The 18,110-nt window shown below is 44.5% G+C and overlaps 1 protein-coding gene across 8 annotated transcripts in view; it reads left to right on the top strand.

The window, feature by feature from the left end:
- Positions 1-10,122: 10,122 nt before the first annotated feature.
- Positions 10,123-18,110, top strand: part of GPX5 (glutathione peroxidase 5) — a 75,413-nt gene continuing 67,425 nt past the window's right edge. The window contains exons 1-4 of one of the 8 annotated variants that reach the window (XM_081080682.1): positions 10,189-10,242; positions 10,975-11,143; positions 15,024-15,214; positions 17,493-17,624. Coding sequence is in view for 4 of the 8 variants with exons in the window: in XM_081080678.1 (XP_080936804.1) it covers positions 10,882-11,143; positions 17,493-17,624 (394 nt within the window). In the remaining 4 variants the exon portion in view is untranslated. Of the gene's footprint in view, positions 10,243-10,850; positions 11,144-15,023; positions 15,215-17,492; positions 17,625-18,110 lie in introns of those variants that run through there. The other 7 variants (XM_081080678.1, XM_081080681.1, XM_081080679.1 and 4 more) reach the window with 7 other exon arrangements.

Below are 18,110 nucleotides of genomic sequence, written 5' to 3'. Positions count from 1 at the left end.
AGAGCATTTTATGAATTTGACTCCAAAGGCAATGGAAGTAAAAGCTAAAATAAACAACTGGAACTATATGAAACTTAAAAGCTTCTGCACAGCAAAAGAAACCATTGACAAAATAAAGAGGCAACCAACTTAAAGGGAGAAGGTTTTTGCAAATAGTGCCTCCGATAAGGGGTAATATCCAAAACATACAAGGAATTCATGAAGCTCAACAACAAAAAAACAAACAACCCAATTGAAAAATGGGCAGAGGATCTGAAGAGACATTTCTCCAAAGAGGACATACAAATGGCAAGCAGACATATAGAAAAATGCTCAACATTGCTAATCATCAGAGAAATGCAAATAAAAACCACAATGAGAAATCACCTCAACCCCAGTCAGAATGGCTATCATCAACAAGACAAATAGTAACAAGTGTTGGAGAGGCTGTGGAGAAAAAGGAACCCTCATACACTGTTGGTGGGAATGCAGACTGGTGCAGCCGTTATGGAAGACAGTGTGGAGGTTCCTCAAAAAATTACAAATAGAATTACCATATGACCCAGCAATCCCTCTCCTGGGTATCTACCCAAAGAATTTGAAATCATTTATACATAAAGTCACGTGTGCTCCAATGTTCATTGCAGCTTTGTTTACGGTGGCCAAGACATGGAAACAACCAAAATGTCCTTCGATAGATGAATGGATAAAGAAGTTGTGGTATATATATACACAATGGAATACTATTCGGTGGTAAGAAAAGATGATATAGGACCATTTGTGACAACATGGATGGATCTTGAGAGTATAATGCTAAGCGAAATAAGTCAGACAGAAAAAGCAGAGAACCATATGATTTCACTGATTGTGGTATATAAACCAAAACAACAAAAGAACAAGACAATCAAATGAGAAACAAAAACTCATGGACACAGACAATAGTTTAGTGGTTACCAGAGGGTAAGGAGGGTGGGGGGTGGGAGATGAGGGTAAGGGGGATCAAATATATGGTGATGGAGGGAGAACTGACTCTGGGTGGTGAACACACAATGGGATTTTTGATGATGTAAGACAGAATTGTACACCTGAAATCTATGTAATTTTGCTAACAATTGTCACCCCAATAATTTTTTTAAAAAGAAGTTATTCCCAATATAATGGAAGACCTGTGGAAATCGCTCCATTTAAGCCATTATCAGTGACTTGTAGGAATTATCAGATGGACTGGAGGGTACCTGCAGACCAGGGTGGCTGAGGAGTCAGATAGCAAACGCATACTGGCAATCCCAAATCCAAACCCTTGCTCATTAAGCAGTTCTGTCGCACAGCCCTGGGCAGCCCGGGTTTGAAAGTCAAGGAAAGGGCTGGTTCTCACCCAGTGAAGTGGATGGTCACCCATGGTAGAAATGGCAAACACATGGCATGCAAGTCCCTGCCTCAGTCTCTGCCCTCTCTCCCAAGAAATCTCATCACAGATCCAGAATCTGTCATACAAGTGTCCTCTTTCAGCCACAAGCAACAACTAAACTTGAATTCTATTAACACCTGCACTCTGTGACCAGGTTCTGGACCAGGAGTTTGGCTGTGGAGTCGGGACTCCGGGAGTGCTTCTGGCGGTAGGTGCTCATGTGAACACATACTCAGGCCACGAGCCTCCCTGCCACACGTACAGTTGTCCAGAGACTGAAGCCAACTTGAGAGATGGCCTCCATGTGAGTTTTATCTGGCCGCCCATGTGGTTCTATGAAACTTGGTCTTCCTACACGTAGGGCGGGGATGGGCTCATAGGAGGGACTTATCCAGGTGACTGTTTCTTTGGCATTTACCGGGTGCTAGGCTCTCTCAGACACTCGGGACATCATGGAGAATAACATACATGTTGTCACCTGTCCTTATGAAGTTCAGAGACAAGAACAGGAAAGTGACAACAATCAAGGAAACATTAAAAAAAAAAGAATGAGTAATTACAGGTGATGATAACAATTTGAAAACAAGAAGGATCATAGGAAAGAGAAATACGGTGAGGATTAAATTAACCCTCAGCTAGGGAAAGGCCTAAATGACCACAAAGAACCAGCCATGGAAAACGAGTGGTGTGAACTGGGTATGTGTACAGCGTGTGTAAATCAATGGGGTGGAAAAGGGTCTGGCGGGTCCGAAAAACAGAAAGGAGAATGGAGAGAGTTCAGGGGGCAGAGGCTCTTGAAGAACGCAGGGAGGGCCATGGACTGTCCTCTGGGGAACTGTGCTCTGACCTCACACGCTCTCGACCAGCTTTTCCAGGTCATGGACATTGTGGTTCGGGTCCTTGGCCAGCTAGAAGCTGTTGCCCACCCTCATGAAGAGACCTGTGGTCTTGTTGCTGCTCAGAAAGCCATCCGCCCGCTGGCCACCGCAGTCCATGCAGGACACAGGCCTCCATAGCTGCTGTGGGGACACAAGACTCAGCTGTCCCTGTCCTGAACATGCTCCCTGGTACACGGTCTGGCTAGAGCTTCAGTCACGCAGAGGCGCCTGGGAGAGCCGTGGCTCCCAAAATCACAAATTTGTGACAATGCCGTAGGGAAAAGCCTGTATGCCTCTCCACCTTCCACCCCCTCAAAAGGGAGCAGGAGAGCGTAGTGTTCAACTCACACTTGCTGCCCAAGGTTGGACTGTCTTTGCTATCATCTACCCCAGCTCCTCCCCTGCTGTGTGACAAGAATAAAATGGGGACAGTAGGCACATTAACCTCATATGGCTGCTGTTCCATTGAGCAGGAAAAAATCATGGAAAGCACTTAGCGCACATCTGGGTACATAGTGAGTGCTTTATGAATGTTACCTATCCCTCCAGTTAATGGGGGAGGGGAGCCTGGAAAGCAGGACTATTGAGGTTTATGTGGGTTAAAGGATGACATCAACATCATCGCTATTCTGATTCCAGGAACAGCTGACGTTAGAGTTCTCCTTCAAGCTCCACCACAGCCAAGGAAGAAAGGAAAACCATCTCCATTTTTCATACATGAAATGTGAGGCTGGACATGTAAAGGAACTTACCTACTGTCCGCCCCCACCGCACCCCCGCCTGTCCCCACACCACCAGCCATTCAATGACGGAGCCAGGATTCCAAGCCTTGTCTGAGCCCAATGTGTGCTCACGACACTTGTGCCTCCACAAAGGACCTTTAAAGGGAAGAGGATTCAGTTATCATGTTCCCATTTCTGTGTTTCCCCTGGAGGACCTGCTTAGGTCTGGGGTGTATCTAGGGCGCTGCCACCGACTTACTGTGTTACTTCTGGTACATCATGTTCCCTCTCTGGAACTCAACGTTCCCTACTGGAAAAAGGCCCCGTGCAAGCCATTCCAGTGGCCCCTATTTTAGTACTGGGACTTTCACTAGCTCTCTATTAAGCATCATCTTACCTTCTGTCTCACATAGAGAACAGGCAACTCGCTCTGGCGTGTAATAATAGGAGCGTAGTCAATGTTGATGAGTATACAGTAAGAGCTACTGCTTCTTGAGCACATGGGGTATGTCAGACCAGTGTTAAAGGTTTACCTCACCTAGTCCTTGTTACCAAACCCAGGAAGTAGGTGTTCTAGTTGTAGTCAGCTCACAGAAGAGTACGCCAACTCTCCCCGGGTCAAGAGCTCAGCTAAGTTTACGTTATGTGCAAGAGGAGATCCTGAGACCTTCTGGTTTAATTGTGCGTCTTGCTGTTTTACTTGCAATGGCGTGGTTTTCAGAGAATATTCACATGTTGCCTGATCTGCCCATGGCTTTAAATTATTCTGGAGGAGGATCTTAAACAGCACTTTTTTTTTCTTTCGTGTACAGCACTTTTGATTTGTCTGTGTTGAAAAAATGTGTTCATCTATTCAGGATTTGTAGGTATTGTTTCATTCTGGCGATAACAAACAGGAATAATAGATGAATGAAACCTCTCGATGGACATTTAGGCCCCATTTAGTGCCATAGAACTTCCCTCTTCTAAAAACCTTGGAGAGATTTAGAGAATCACTGAGATTTTTATCACTTACTCAGAATCTTTAATCGTTAGGTATATGAGCAAGTGCTGGACTACACATGATCATTATTTTATTTGAAAATGAAAATATTCACAAGGAAAATGTTGAGGGGCCTGTAAGTGTGTGTGTTTGTGTGTTGGGGGGATTAGTGTGCGTGTGTGTATTCCCATATTCACATATATTTAAAAAACAAAACAAAACATATTTTACTTAAAAAAATAAGATCTTGCCAAGACCATGCAACTGAAAGGTGGCAGTGCTGGGGTGTGAACCCAGGGAAGCCTGGCTGCAAAGGCGTTGAACTGACATAGGTAGGATCCCAGGTCATGGTCATGGCATGTGCTCAGCATGTTGTGTGCCTGAGTCGTGTCCCCAGCCACCTGTCCCCAGTCAGGTGAAAACTCAGCCCTGAGATATGGCAGACCTGGGTTCTAATCCATAGTGGAGGACCTACCAACTGGATATGTGACCTTAGTTTGGGAAGTGGCTGCTCAGCAAGGTGAAGCAACTCGCCCAGAGAAGTGGAGCTGGCCCACAGTGGAAACAGAATTCCAGCCCACGTCTGACTTCCAGGCTGCAGGTGTTTCCTACCACACTCAGTAACCCAACACATCTTTCTAGAGTGCATCTTGTTACCAGGAGTGGTGTTTTATTAGCTCCGTTCTTCCTCTCCTTGAAAGAATTCAGTCCTGAGACAGAGTTCGTATAGCACAGAATCACAAGATGTTTATTACTACGAGCAAGTATTCTCCCAGACATTGAGTGGGCTGACCCAAGAGAGGGAAGCAGCCTCTCCTTACACTGTGTGTGTATATTTGTATGCATAAAATTGTACTCTCCCTCTCTCCAGCACATACTATTTTCCCAGTTGGTATGCGTCATATTCCCTTCGTGCTCCCCAAGTTGTCGGAGCTCATTAAAATGGCCGTGAGAAGTATGATGTACATTCAGATAAGCAGGATGGGTTGTGTCTCTCAACTGTAACGATGCTTCCCTTTGATTTAGGAGCATGTGTGAGCCTGGAATCCTGCTGGGCTGGTAAGGCATCGGTGCACTAAGTGAGGGCACCTGGAAGGGGTGACAAACTAAGTAGGAGTTGCAACAAGACTCTAACTGGGGCTGGGTCTCTCCTTCTGCGCATTTCTATTTATCTACCTATCCTATCATTCACCCCTCAAGAATTTGAGACCCTTAAATCTTTCAGGAACGGGGGCGACGAGTCTCTTCCTTATCTACTTCCTGCTGAAACGGGGTGATGTCGTAGTCAGGGTCTCATTCTCTTGCTATCTGTCAGAAGGAAGGAGGTGTTGTCCCGTACTGTTGGCAGGTGGGAGGTGAAAGCTGCTAGTGACAGTGTCGACAGGAGATGGGCATAAATCTGAGTCTTCGATTTCCAGTCGAACAGGTGGGAATTCCTGGACGACTCTCATTTTCAAGTGCAACTGTACTAGTCTGGAAGAGACAAAGTTGACAAGTTGATTGAAAAGACATGGGTGGAGTAGTATGAGAGGCAATATACAAACAAAGCTACCACGTCATGGGAGGGAAAGTGTCTTTTACCGCACGCAAGACGGAATGACTTGCTCGACGTTACGTTGCAAAATTACCGAGCTGTTCAGCCTGATTGTATATCTTACTAATATCTTCTATCTGACCGGTGGCATATATGTAAGTCCAGCAATGTCCCGACCTGCGGGACACTACACGAGGGACCCCGAAGCACCTAGAAGGGAGGAAAATGGGAGACACAAAGACCGGAGACAAGACAGGAGTTCTGATCAAGTCTCTCTTTATTGCAGCTCAATCATGGGTTATATACATTTTTTTGCTAGGTGGAGGGGCATTAACATAAGCAGGGTTGCCGCAGGCTAGCGGTCTTAAGCCATCTGGACATACCCTACAGAATGTGGGTGTTATCTAAAGACCCAAGTAACTTCCTCTATCTCATGCTTCTCAGTCATGTGATGGTGCCTTACAGGCACCCGCCCTCTACACTTATGTGGGGTTTTTATGTGGGGAGCGAGAGCAGAAACCCCGCAGTCTACCCCACGTGACAATGATGGTCACCCTGACATTACTTAGTAGAATGCCCTTAAATTTGAGAGATAATTAGTAGGCAGAAAAGAGAGATTTTCACCTCTTTTTCCCTACAGCTGCACGGGAATCTGGTACAGAAATGTCAGTGAATTCGAGGGGATGGTTGGTCTCTGTCAAATTAACTTTGTGACATCCCATAACATACCACAGCGATTAAAAAAATAAATCATTGTAGATGCACTTATAATGCACCTCAGATGACTCTGAGCTTTTGAAAAATCGATTTTCTAGGATCACTGGGTGGTGTATAAATTACACGTATCAAGTTCTTCTGCTTCTCTAGTTCAAGGACCCACCTTTTGCTTCCCAGGCATCAGCCACAGTTTGTTGGGCAGGATCCTGCCCGAACTCACTCTGCAAACATAGATTATGGCTCTAATGGACTCATCAATTTCCTGCTAGGAAGGAACTGAAAAGCTAGTGAAAACTTATCATTATCAATCTTTTAAATGGCTTTTAGGTCTACGCTAAAACATTTTGCATCCAAAGTTCATAATTTTTGGTTGAAGCACATGATTCTTATTTTGTTTACAATCTCAAGCGTCTTAGCATAAAATGCTACTTTCATCATTGTACACCCAAAAGAAAAATACCTGCCAATTTGAATTAAAGGTTGTTTCCTTTTTTTCAATATTGTAAGAAAAACCTTGTTGCTTGGAGAAGCCCTAGAGAAGCCCTAGATCTTTTGTTCAGGTATTTAAAATATGTACACAGGAGGGTAAAAACAAACTATAGAATTATATGTTTAAATTATTTCCTACTCTAATTCTATGTTAGTGTATGAATAACATATTTGTTATAAATTACGCTACAGATACACATCATAGAAAACATACAGGAAGGTAGAGGGTGCAGTGACTAGTACAACACAGAACAAACAGTCAGATAATTCTAGACTCATTTCTGTTCCTTATTGGCTGTGTGACCTTCGCTGAGTCATTCAGACTCTGAGTTTTACATTTCTTATCTGTGAGTGTGGATACTAATAGCTGTCACCCACACCCTACTGACTTATACCCTGCATGTTTCTAAAAGAAATATGCAGGAACCTCATGGCATTACTTACATCAATACCTCATTTGGGTCAGGAAATGATTTACAGTGACCAGTGAAAAGTATTTTATAGTTGAAAATATCAGAGGTTGGATATCCATGATGAGAGCAGGGAGACATCATCCACATATCACGTTGTGTGCTCACCACCCACAGTCAGTTCTCCTTCTATCACTGTGGGAAAGCGTGCTGAAGTGCTAGCAGATGTTGTTTTGTGAAATGTTGAACCTTTGACTTCCTTGAATGGTTTGTGCTCCCAGCAAGGCAAAAACTTGCTACTTTGAGAACACAGAAACTGACAAGGTCAGGAAGTGTGGAGTTGGCCAAAAAACAAGCCCTTGTGTATTACCTTCATTGTAACTACTAGATTGCAGACAGTTCTGTTACTTTTTGATGCCCAGAGTATATAAGTTGCAAAAATAAACTTGGGCTGAGGCATTCTACTTAGAACTGAGGCATTCTACTTAGAACTGCATCAGTCTACTTAGAATTGCCTGCCCTGCCGATCCCATCTTTGTTTCTCTTCTTTGTTCTCAATCCTCACTCCCCACTTCAGGGACTGTTCCTCTCGTTGGCAGGCACCAACAGGAAGTCAAACATTTCTCGCAGCTTACACAGAGTGCAAGATCCTGAGGCCTAGCTGTCGGCTGTTTTCAAACGTTTCAGAACTCAAAAAGTCCTCCGGAATGGATTACATTAAAAAAACAAGGTACCACTGTATGTTGTTTCACTTTAAGCCACAAAAATTATTGACGATGTTAAGTGAGGACTTACATCGTCATAGTTGGATGACCTGGTTTCTGAAATTACATAGTGTCACTTCCACCATCTTCTATTGGCTGAGGTAGTTACAAAGTCTGTTTGAGTTCAAGGGGAGAAGACTAGACCTACCACCAATGGAAGGCATGTTGACCTGGGAGGGACTCTATTGAGGTGGTTGTCTTTGGAAAATACAATCTGTTACCAGTTCCCAAGCTCCACCCCTGGAGAATCAATTCCTTAGGTCTGGAGAGAAGCCTCAGAAGTGAAGTTTGGACGTGTTCCTAGGTGACTCTGATGCATAGCCAGGACTTGGCATTGGCTCTTTGTCTGAGACCTGTGGCCTTTCAATCCTGAGCTCAGGGCTGTCCCCATAGGAGATGCTAGAGAGATTGCTGCCCTAGGTGATAATGTGATCGAGGACCTTTTGGAGGGAAACCAGACTCAGGCCAGCAGGTGGGACCTGAGACGCAGAAGGCCTGCTGTCCAAGGTATCATTGACTTGCCATTATTTATTGGGGCCTTTTGGGAGCAGCTGTATCCTAGTCGGCTTTTTTTCCTCCAACGTTCTGCATCTGTTTAGCACTTCCTGGTTTAGAGATGGTAGTCCACAGGCTGCTGGTGGTACAGTATGACAGGGTGATGTAACATTCAGTGCTAAGAGTTTGAGGCCCAGTTTTGTTTTTTTAATTAATTGATTGAACCTGAGGAATATTGGAAGGCCCGTCAATGGGCAATATTCTGGAAGGGAATGTTTCCAGCCCCTGGGGTTGGTCTAGGAAGGCAGGGCACTGAGGAGCAAGGTACCAGGGTTCCAGTTATAGCTCTGCCACAGTTTTGCTCATTGACGAGGGGTAGTAGTCATATCTCAGCTCAAAGCCTCAGCTTCCCCAACAATTGTGTGTAGAACCTTGTGGGGAGCTGACTCATAAAGAGTTAAACTAAATGAGACAAGCACAACTTGGCAGTAGTAAATCCCAAAGGGAGCTTATCTAAACAGAAGAAACAGATAAAAAACATCTGTTCCGGGGAGAAGGATTTATCTAAAGGTGGGAGTGCAGTCAGGGCCAAACATCAAAATACAACAAGGTTACTTTGTATTTGCTGTGTCAGCCTTCTGCTGTAATCTTACTGTCTTTGTGAGCATAAAAGAGAACTGTAAAATAAAGTAGGTGCGGCAGTCTAATGAGAACTGCTTGCCCTCCCGATCCCATCTTTGTCTCTTGTCTTCTTTTTTCTCAATCCTCGCTCCCCACTTCAGGACCGTTCATCTCGTCGGCCGGCTCCTACAGAACCTGAGCTCCCATTCTCTTGAACAAACTGCTATTGAGTTGTGCTACTCTCTCTGGCCAAAAAACTTAATGTGACTCCCTATTTCCCACTGTCTTAGTGCCCTGCCTGCCCTCCACCACTATGTACTAGAGGCCCTGCCCAACCCTCCAGTCTCATTATCCCTTACCATGTGCTTTCACCCATTTGGGCCTTTGCATATGCTGTTCCCTCAGCTTGGAATGCCATGTCTTTGTTTCACTGCCTGGCAAACCGCAAAGTTTGGCTTTTGTCTCCTTTATGAAGCATGCCTCTGACCCCTCCTGCCAGTCACCTCTGCCATGTGTCTCCTTGCCCATCCCCTTTGGTGTTCTGTGGACTTCTACAATGGAAGCAGCAGCCAGGGCTCTGTCAGCGGAAAGACAGGGGTAGGGGTAGGAGGGATTTTACAGCTGAGCCCAAGTCAGATAATCTGGCCTTCAATCCAATGCTGCCACACATTCGCTGTGTGACCTCAGGCAAATCGCTGCCCCTCTCTAAGCCTCAGTTTCCTCGTCTGAGTTGGGGCTCACAATCACTAACAGAATTTTGATGATATTTTAAGGACACCAGTAACAGAAGCAAAAAGTCTGTATGAGAGAGGTTTGGGGTGGGGTGAGAGGATCCGAGTTTGCAGAGCCCTTTGCTTCCTTTGCCTATACCCGTACTCTAAGTAAGGGTCAGGAGTATTACGGGTGCTCATGTTTGGAGCAGGAATTCCTTCAAGATTAAATGAGTGGACGGATGAATGAATGCAGCTGGTTTCGGAATTTAGATACACTATTTGCCAGACTTTATCTACACAGCGGGTCTGAGACTTCCGGCTGAGGGAGGAAGTCCCGCCCCCAGGAAAGCCCCGCCCCAGGGCCTTGTCCTCGCCTGTCTCCTAGCAACTGTCCAACACAGTTGCGCGCCGGGTTGGGGGCGGAGCGTGTCCTCCGGCAATCTCCTAGCACAGCGGCTGCGCGGCGGGTATGCGAGCCAACGGCCGCCGCGGTCTGAGCCCCGGCTGCTACCTAGCGCATCTGCTGGCAGGTACGTCGGCGCCTTGAGGGGACCGTGTGTCCTCACCGCCCCCCCCCCCCCGCGCCTCCACTCCCCCCCCTCGCTGCTGCCGGGCCTCATTTTCTTGGCATTAGCCGGGGTTCCGCCTCCTTGCGCCTTGGGCGCTAAGTGACCATTTGCATCAGACCGCGAGGTTCTCCCTCGCCCTCCTTGACCTCATCAGGATTTTGCACATGCGGTCTCCTGCCGGGTTTTACAGTCCCCAAATGGCAAATGCATTTTGTGCTTTGGAGCAGCTTACCCCAAGGCCTCCCTGAGTGGAAGCACGGGGAATTCTCCCCCACCCCTTGTGGTTCCGGAGGAACTGTACTCTCCTAAGATAGGTATTGCAGGAGAGCCAGATAATTGACTTCTGATTCAGGAACGGAGGAGCGGCTGGGGCTGGGGGAGAACAGAGGCTCAAGTCAGAGAAACGGGTTGTTCAATTTCATGATTACTGCCAGCCACCCTTCTCTGTGGTACATTCAACACAGAAAATGACAAGGGAAATGAGGCACGAGAACGGTGTTCCTGAAAGAGGTAGGGCTTCCCCTGTGAGAACAGAAGGTGGTGACAGAAGTGCCTCAATTTTCTTCCAGTTAGGAGTCCTGGGCGGGTGGACACTGGAGCATGTCACTGCATGCCTGGGAGTGCAAGGATGAGGACAAGGCAAGCCTGCGGCCCAGGCCCTCCCTAAGCGGCCTTTCCCGGCTCATGAGGCAGGGTGATGTGGAGTACCTGAACGCTGGAGCCCGGGCCCGGGACTCGGGTTCTGAGCCCCGGTGCAGCAGCGTCGCATCCTCAGATGGGCCTGCCAGCATTTCCAACTCCGACGAGCCCCGGGTCGTTCCCTGCAACTTCATCATCTCATTGGCCTTCCCGGTGAATATTGGTAAGTACTAGAGCAGAATTCCAACTCTGAAAAAAGGGGTGGGCTGAGGACCTTCTCCCAGGAGTTTAGGGCACACATACTCCCTCCACCAGCTTTCCCCAGTAGGGTGGTAGACTCTAGGAACAGAGGTCAGGAAAGAAACTGCAATTTTAGGGGATCCACTATGGACTCTGTGGTCTTCACACTTTTAATCCTCTCAATAACCCTAAGAAGTAGGTGATGCTATTTCTCCATTTTGGAGATTAAGAAATGACAGAGAGAGGCCTTCATTCCCATAAGCGGGTTGTACATCACCCATTCCTTACTTAAAATACAGATTTTCAGATGTATTGAATCTCTGAGTGTAAAATTAGATCAATTAGCTGTTACCGCAACAATGCTGTGTAACAAATCCAAACAAGCTCCCCAGGTCAGTGGCTTCACAAAGGAATCCCTGTTGTCCTGGATGAGCAGGTAAGCAGAGCGAGCCTGGGCTCCCTGCACTGGCGCGCTGCTCTCCTCCAGGTATCTCTCGTCACCGCCCCCAACCTAGGAGCTAGCCCAGACACATTCATATTAGCAAAAGGCAGAGAGACAACAGAAGGCAAGCCCAGTTACGCAAGCACTCTTCAGGTCTTTGGGCACCTCCCACCTGCTAATTTTTATTGGCCAAAGCAAGTCACGTGGTTAAACCCCAATATTAGGGGCAAAGAAAAGTACTCCATGTTGTGTCATTGGAATTAACCCCTGGTCATTCTCAAAAGGTGAAAAGAATTCAGAGTCACCCTGAAAGGAGGAGAGCAAGGAAGTAAATTCATTCAAGATGCCAGCATTGAAGTTCCCCGGGGCAGACCACTGCACGTAACTTTATTTATTTATTTATTTTTTTTTTAAGGCAATTTTTTTTTTTTTTAATCGGACTAGCAACCTTATGGTTGAGAGCCCACTGGCCCATGTGGGAATCCAACTGGCAGCCTTTGGAGTTAGGAGCATGGAGCTCTAACCGCCTGAGCCACCAGGCCGGCCCTGCACGTAACTTTAGGTTAGCTTTTTCTTATATAGGAAAGGGTAGGTAAATGTCCATACAGCAGGAGATGTGAGATATAGACTGAGGTCATTTGATTGGCATATGTTGGTTATATAACTAGTTTCTTTCTGCGCATACTCTTACCCAGAATGCACACAGAAAAACCCATGGAGGGGCTAAGCCTAATAATGTTCATTCCATTTAAATTGTATTATAATTAGGCTAGAGGTCAACTAATGGGCAGGTTTTGGCAGTTTGCACATGTGTGAAGAACCAGTTAATACCAGTTGGGTCTTATCTCCTCTTTTTATGAGAGAATAGACGTCTTAGATTATTTCTAGGGGGTGAGCCTAGGCGGTTCCTGGGGAGGGGATGCAGGCCTGTGCAACCCCCCTTTAGGGTCACTTTTATTAACTCTTTTCTGCCTCATCACTCCACTTTATGATCTACCTTTTATTTTTCTGTCTACTTAAACTGTTCTGCCCACAATGATTAATTTCAGCTTCTCCTTGTAGCTGTCAACTGTTGCTTCAGATATTTTAGAGGTTATGCGGTTAGGTGTATACCATGTGTGGTAACTCAACAGCCTAGCCGTCTGTCCCCTGCAGCCTTCCCCCCAGCTTGTGTTGTACAGGTTGCAACAATCATGTTTACAATTGATCAATTTTCTTGGTGAATATAACTTTTTGTCCTTATGTGGTGACCTCCTCTACTCATAATGATGCTTTTTTTCTTGGGTCTATTGATATCATGCAAAAGAACACGGAAAAAGACTTCTGTCAAAAACCAACCAAAAGAAAGTTGGTGTTTACTTGACCACTTTAACCTTTGCCTTTCTTGCAGCATCTTCTAGACTTGTTTTTCTTATTTTGGGCTTCTTCCAAAGGTATTTACAATATAGATCTCTGTGCAGCAAAAATTTATGAGGCCTTGCATGCCTGAGAATCCTTTTTATTATTTTCCAATTACAGTTGATGTACAATATTATATCAGTTTCAGGTGTACAACATAGTGATTAGACATTTATATACCTTACAAAGTGATCACCCTGATAAGTCTAGAACCCATCTGACACCATACGTAGTTATTACAATATTGTTGACTATATTCCCTATGCTGTACTTTATATCCCCTTGACTATTTTTGTAACTGGCAATAGGTACTTCTTAATTCCGTTCACTTTTTTCATCCACCTCCTTAAACCCACCGATCTGGTGACCATTAATTTGTTCTGTATCTATGAGTTTATTTCTGTTTTGTTTGTTTACTTTGTTTTTTAGAGTCTTTTTATCATGTCAATACCTTTAAAGGACATATCTGGCTGGATATAAAATTCTAGGTTCAGTGTTTTTCTTCTTTCAATATCTGAGTATTTTTGGATTTGTTTATAAATGTTTATTTAAATAAATTGTTTAAGAGAAATGAGATCCTAAACATTCTGTTCTACAACTTGCTTTTTAAAATTTGGCAATGTATCTTAAGTGTCTGAGAGGAAATGAGCATATTTGTTTTTACTTTGTTGTTGTCTTTTAAACACCTATGTAATATTCTGTTGTGTGTTTCTAATTTATTCTACCCCTTATTGGTGACATTTAACTTGTTTCCAAACTTTTTCTGTTACATTTCTGCAATAGCCCTCCTTGTATGCACATATGTGTGTGTCTGTGGGTGGGCACTTCTGTAGCCTGGATTTCAACAAGTGGAATTGCTGGGTTAAAGGTACAGGAGGTCTTTGACTAATGTTGTTTCATTCAACGTCATTTCATTGAAACATTTATGAGATGCTCTAGGAACTTTTGTTTATATCAATTTAGCCTATGGTAAAATTTGGTTTCATTGTATGTTGTTTCATTAAAATCCAGGACCTATCAATGACATAAAGTGAGGACTTACTGTATGCATTTACATTTTCTTATAGATATTGTTGAATTGCCCACCAAAAGGGTTGTAGCAATTTTCTCTCCTATTGACAGGAAGTGAGAGGGTCTGTATGACTGTCCACTTGCTCGCTTACCTTAGATTGAATCAGAACACAGACCTATAAAATGCTTTCTGATCAGTTTCACCTTTACAAGAAATCTTAATGTCTAGCAGGGACTGGCTGGAGACCTTTATTCCAAGCTTCTCACAAAAGCTAATTCTTCTGGTGGCACAAAATTAATACAGAATCCTGGTTGTTAAAAATTTCAAAATTTAAAACTACAGCTTTAAATATAGTAGTGATAATATTTTTATAGAATGAAATTTGAATTAAGTATTTATGGAGCTCCTGAAGCATCTTCTTATGGTGTGCAAAGTCCTAGCTTGGAGGGTTCACTTTAAGGTCAAGGGCAGTGGAGACCCTGGGCTCTGGCTGAAGCCCAGACTTAACGTTCTGCATCCTTTTATCCCATCTACCCACATTGTGCCTGGAATAACTACCAGTTTTGCTTCTACAAAGACTCTGCTGAGGTCCCCTGGGGGCTTCCCCCACCACCCCCAGGCAGAGTTTACCGCTGCCTCCTCTGATGTTCTTCAGAGCATTGTTCATGCTGCTGGTATTCCACAAATCACACTGTGCTGTGATTTTTTTGTTTGTTTGTTTTACTTGCTTTTTACTGCAGAGACTAGGATGAGGCAGGTGAAGTGCCCGAGGTGAAAAAAACACAAGGAGACACTCACTCTCAGAGTCATGCACTGAAATTTTGCACCCTGGTGCCTAGTCCTAGTCCACAGTAGCCTGCTACTCTGCTAGCTAGGAGGTCGAGGCAAGCAGCTTGGTGGGAGGTGGCCGCCCACAGCATTGGGCCCTTTCTTGGTTCCCAGGAACTGCGGGGATGGATGTGCTTTCCCATGCGAGGTTAAAACGAGACTCATTAAATCTGTATCTTCTAGGTCATAAAGGGAAATATACAAGTTTGATCGAAAAATATAGAAGAAACCCTAAAATGGACAAACCTGTTGCAAAGGTTCGCCCTTTCTACCACATTGAGTATTTCCTTCTACCAGATGATGGAGAGCCTAAAATTGTAGATATGGTGGTATTCCCAGTGGTGGTCAAAGTGTTCCTGGATTCAGGAGTAAAGGTGTGTGTTTAGCCTTGTATATAATACCCAATACGCAAAGTGTTCTCCCTTCTCCTGAAACTTGCTAGAAATGCAGGATCTTGGGCCCCACCCCAGACCTACCAAATGAGAATCTGTGGTTGTTACCAGAAAAATTATGTTGAACCTCAGTTCTTCCTCTTCTTGAAGGCAAGACTTCAATCAAGAGATGAAATTTGTGCAGCATGAACAGCAGAAGTTTATTTATTACTAAAAGAAAGTATACTCCGAGCTGTGGAGACTGGAGATGTGAAGCGGGCTGACTAAAGGGAGGGAAGCAGCCCCACCATATATTGTGTGAAAGCTGTTATCTGTATGGTAGAATTGCCTCCCCTCTCCCTTCTCTTCTCTCTTTTTCTCCCTCTGAGGTGCCTAGTCCTCTGGCATTTAGCAATGCATTTCTTTGATTTAGGGGCCTGTGTAAACACATTCATTTGGGGTGTGTGAAAACCTGGAATCTTGTGCTAGTAAAGTATCCATGAGCCTGACAAACAGGATGCGTCCCCCACCCCCCTCTCTGACTTCTAACAACATATCTCTTTAATTTAGAGGTATGTGTTTCATTTAGAGCCTGGAGTCCTGCTGGGCAGCTGCCAGGGATCTTGACCCAAGTAGGAGCTGCAGCAAGGGGCTTTCTAACCAGGGCTAAATTTCTCCTTCTCCTGCTCATTTCTGTCTGTCTGCCTGCCCTATCATACTGACCTAATAAGACCAATTATATGACTTTCTATTTAAATATTTCTACCTAATAATTGCTTTGGTGTTTCAAAAGTTTTTATAGCTCTCACGATTTCTTTCTTTGTGTGTGTGGCATGTGAGAATGTGTGTGCACACCCGGCTGCCCCCCACACGCAAACAGCTGCCTGTGGCCCAGCTCAGTCAGGGATGAGAGTCATTGCCCTAATTATAAAGCCCCTCGCTGCAGCTCCTACTTGGGTCAAGCCCCCTGGCAGCTGCCCAGCAGGACTCTAGGCTCACACTTACCTCTAAATCAAAGAGATTGTAGTTAGAAGTCATGGGGGGGATGGGGACATCCTGTTTGTCAGGATCATGACAACTTACCAGCCCAACAGGATTCCAGGTTTTCACATACCCCTAAGGCATGTGTTTACATATCCCCCTAAATTAAGAGGATGTGTTTACTGATGCTCCTAAATCAAAGAAAAGCATTGCTAAATGCCAGAGGACTAGGCACCTCAGGAAAAGAAAGAGATAAAAGGGGAAGGGGAGGTAATTCTACCCATAGAAATAAAAGCCTTCACACAATGTAAGGTCAGGCCCTCCCTGTCTGAGAGTGTACTTTTACTAATACATTTCTGCTGTTCATGTTGCACAAATTCCATTTCTTGATTGAAGTCTTTCCTTCAAGAAGACAAGAATGGAGGTGGTTCAGCAGTTCCATGACCTTTCTGTATCACCCTCTACCCTGGTATTTCATTGCTCTGCAGCTTTTCATCACTGCCCAGTGCCTTAGGGAACCAAGTTCTGACTTCTGAGTCCAGCCTTAAAGGCGTCATATAATCTGTTCCCTAAGACTCCTTTCTTGTTGCCATTCCCACCTCCAGACCTGGTCCATCCCCTGGTCCCTGAAGACATTAGGCTTTTCCTCATTGTGGGATCTGTCTTCAGGCATTTGGCCATACCTAGGGGGCTCTTAGCCTCATCTCTTTCTCCAAAATTGTTATCCATCCTTTAGCAAAGAACCCAACTTCACCTTTTCCCTCCACGTCTTTCTTGCACCTTCCATTATCTCTCTTCATCCACTCGTTCCCTCTGCTCATTCATTATTCCACACATGTTCGTTGCTGTCATGTGCATGCAAAGACCTGTATTGACAGAAATGAAAGACATCGAGGGATCATCTCTATAGCTGGGCACAAGAAGCTCTGGGCATAGTCCTGGCTTTGCTAATGCCAGCTCTCTGACCACAGGAAAGTTACTTAAGTGTCAGATCCTCATCTGTGAAATGGAGAAGTGGTAATGCCTTCCTTAAAGTGAAGTGTAATGATTAAATGAAACAACATATATTGAGTACTTAATGGTCTTATTTGGAAGAAGACATTGTCAGTTGAGGTTTAAATTTCCTGGTATTTCAAAGCCGCAGCCCCTTAGGCAACAACTCACAGAGGTCAGGGGCCTTTCCTCTCTAATCCATTGCTCTATCTCAAACACCAGAAAAGGGATTGTCATATACTAGTAGGTTTTCAAAAAGTATTTCTGGTTGATCGAGTCAATTATTCTTTTTTCTCATGCATTCTAGAGGAAGTACGGCATTTGGTTTTAAATCAGAAAAAACTGTTTGAACGGGGCATTCATGTCAAAGAGGAGTGGGACCAGAAGTATGCACCAGGAAAACCAGAAAAAGCAGGAGAACACTTAAAGTCTTTGCATGGTGAGTGGAGATGATCTTTGTGGACAAGCTAAGTGCAAACTATGGCAGGGAAAGTGATTGGTGTTACTGGTGTAGTGTGTGTTTACTAGTGTCCTTCATGTGTACCAGCTGCTTCTACTAATGTTGGTTCATGCTGCCAATGCAAGCACTGCTTTCTCTGCATGACTCACTTTTTGTTGTTGATTATTTTTCTTTATTTTGTGGCTTACAAAAGAACTTTTCTGACTGTAGAAGTTATATGTGTTTTTTAGAAAATTTAATGAATATAGAAAAGTAAAAGACAGGGAAAATATAATTCCATCACTAGGAACAAGCATGGTAATATTTTGGTTATCATATTAAATTCCTTTTCTTCTAAGATTCTTTTTTTTTCATAGATGAGGTTATCTTGGGTACTTGATTCTGTATTCTGAGAGTAACATGTCATTACATGCACTTTCCTATTTCCTTCAAAACTTGCCATAAACTTCATTTGTGGTGACTAAA

Source organism: Rhinolophus hipposideros (genome assembly GCF_964194185.1).
Source record: "Rhinolophus hipposideros genome assembly, contig: HAP1_SCAFFOLD_174, whole genome shotgun sequence".
Taxonomy (NCBI): Eukaryota; Metazoa; Chordata; class Mammalia; order Chiroptera; family Rhinolophidae; genus Rhinolophus; species Rhinolophus hipposideros.
This window is presented reverse-complemented; position numbering and strand designations above follow the sequence as displayed.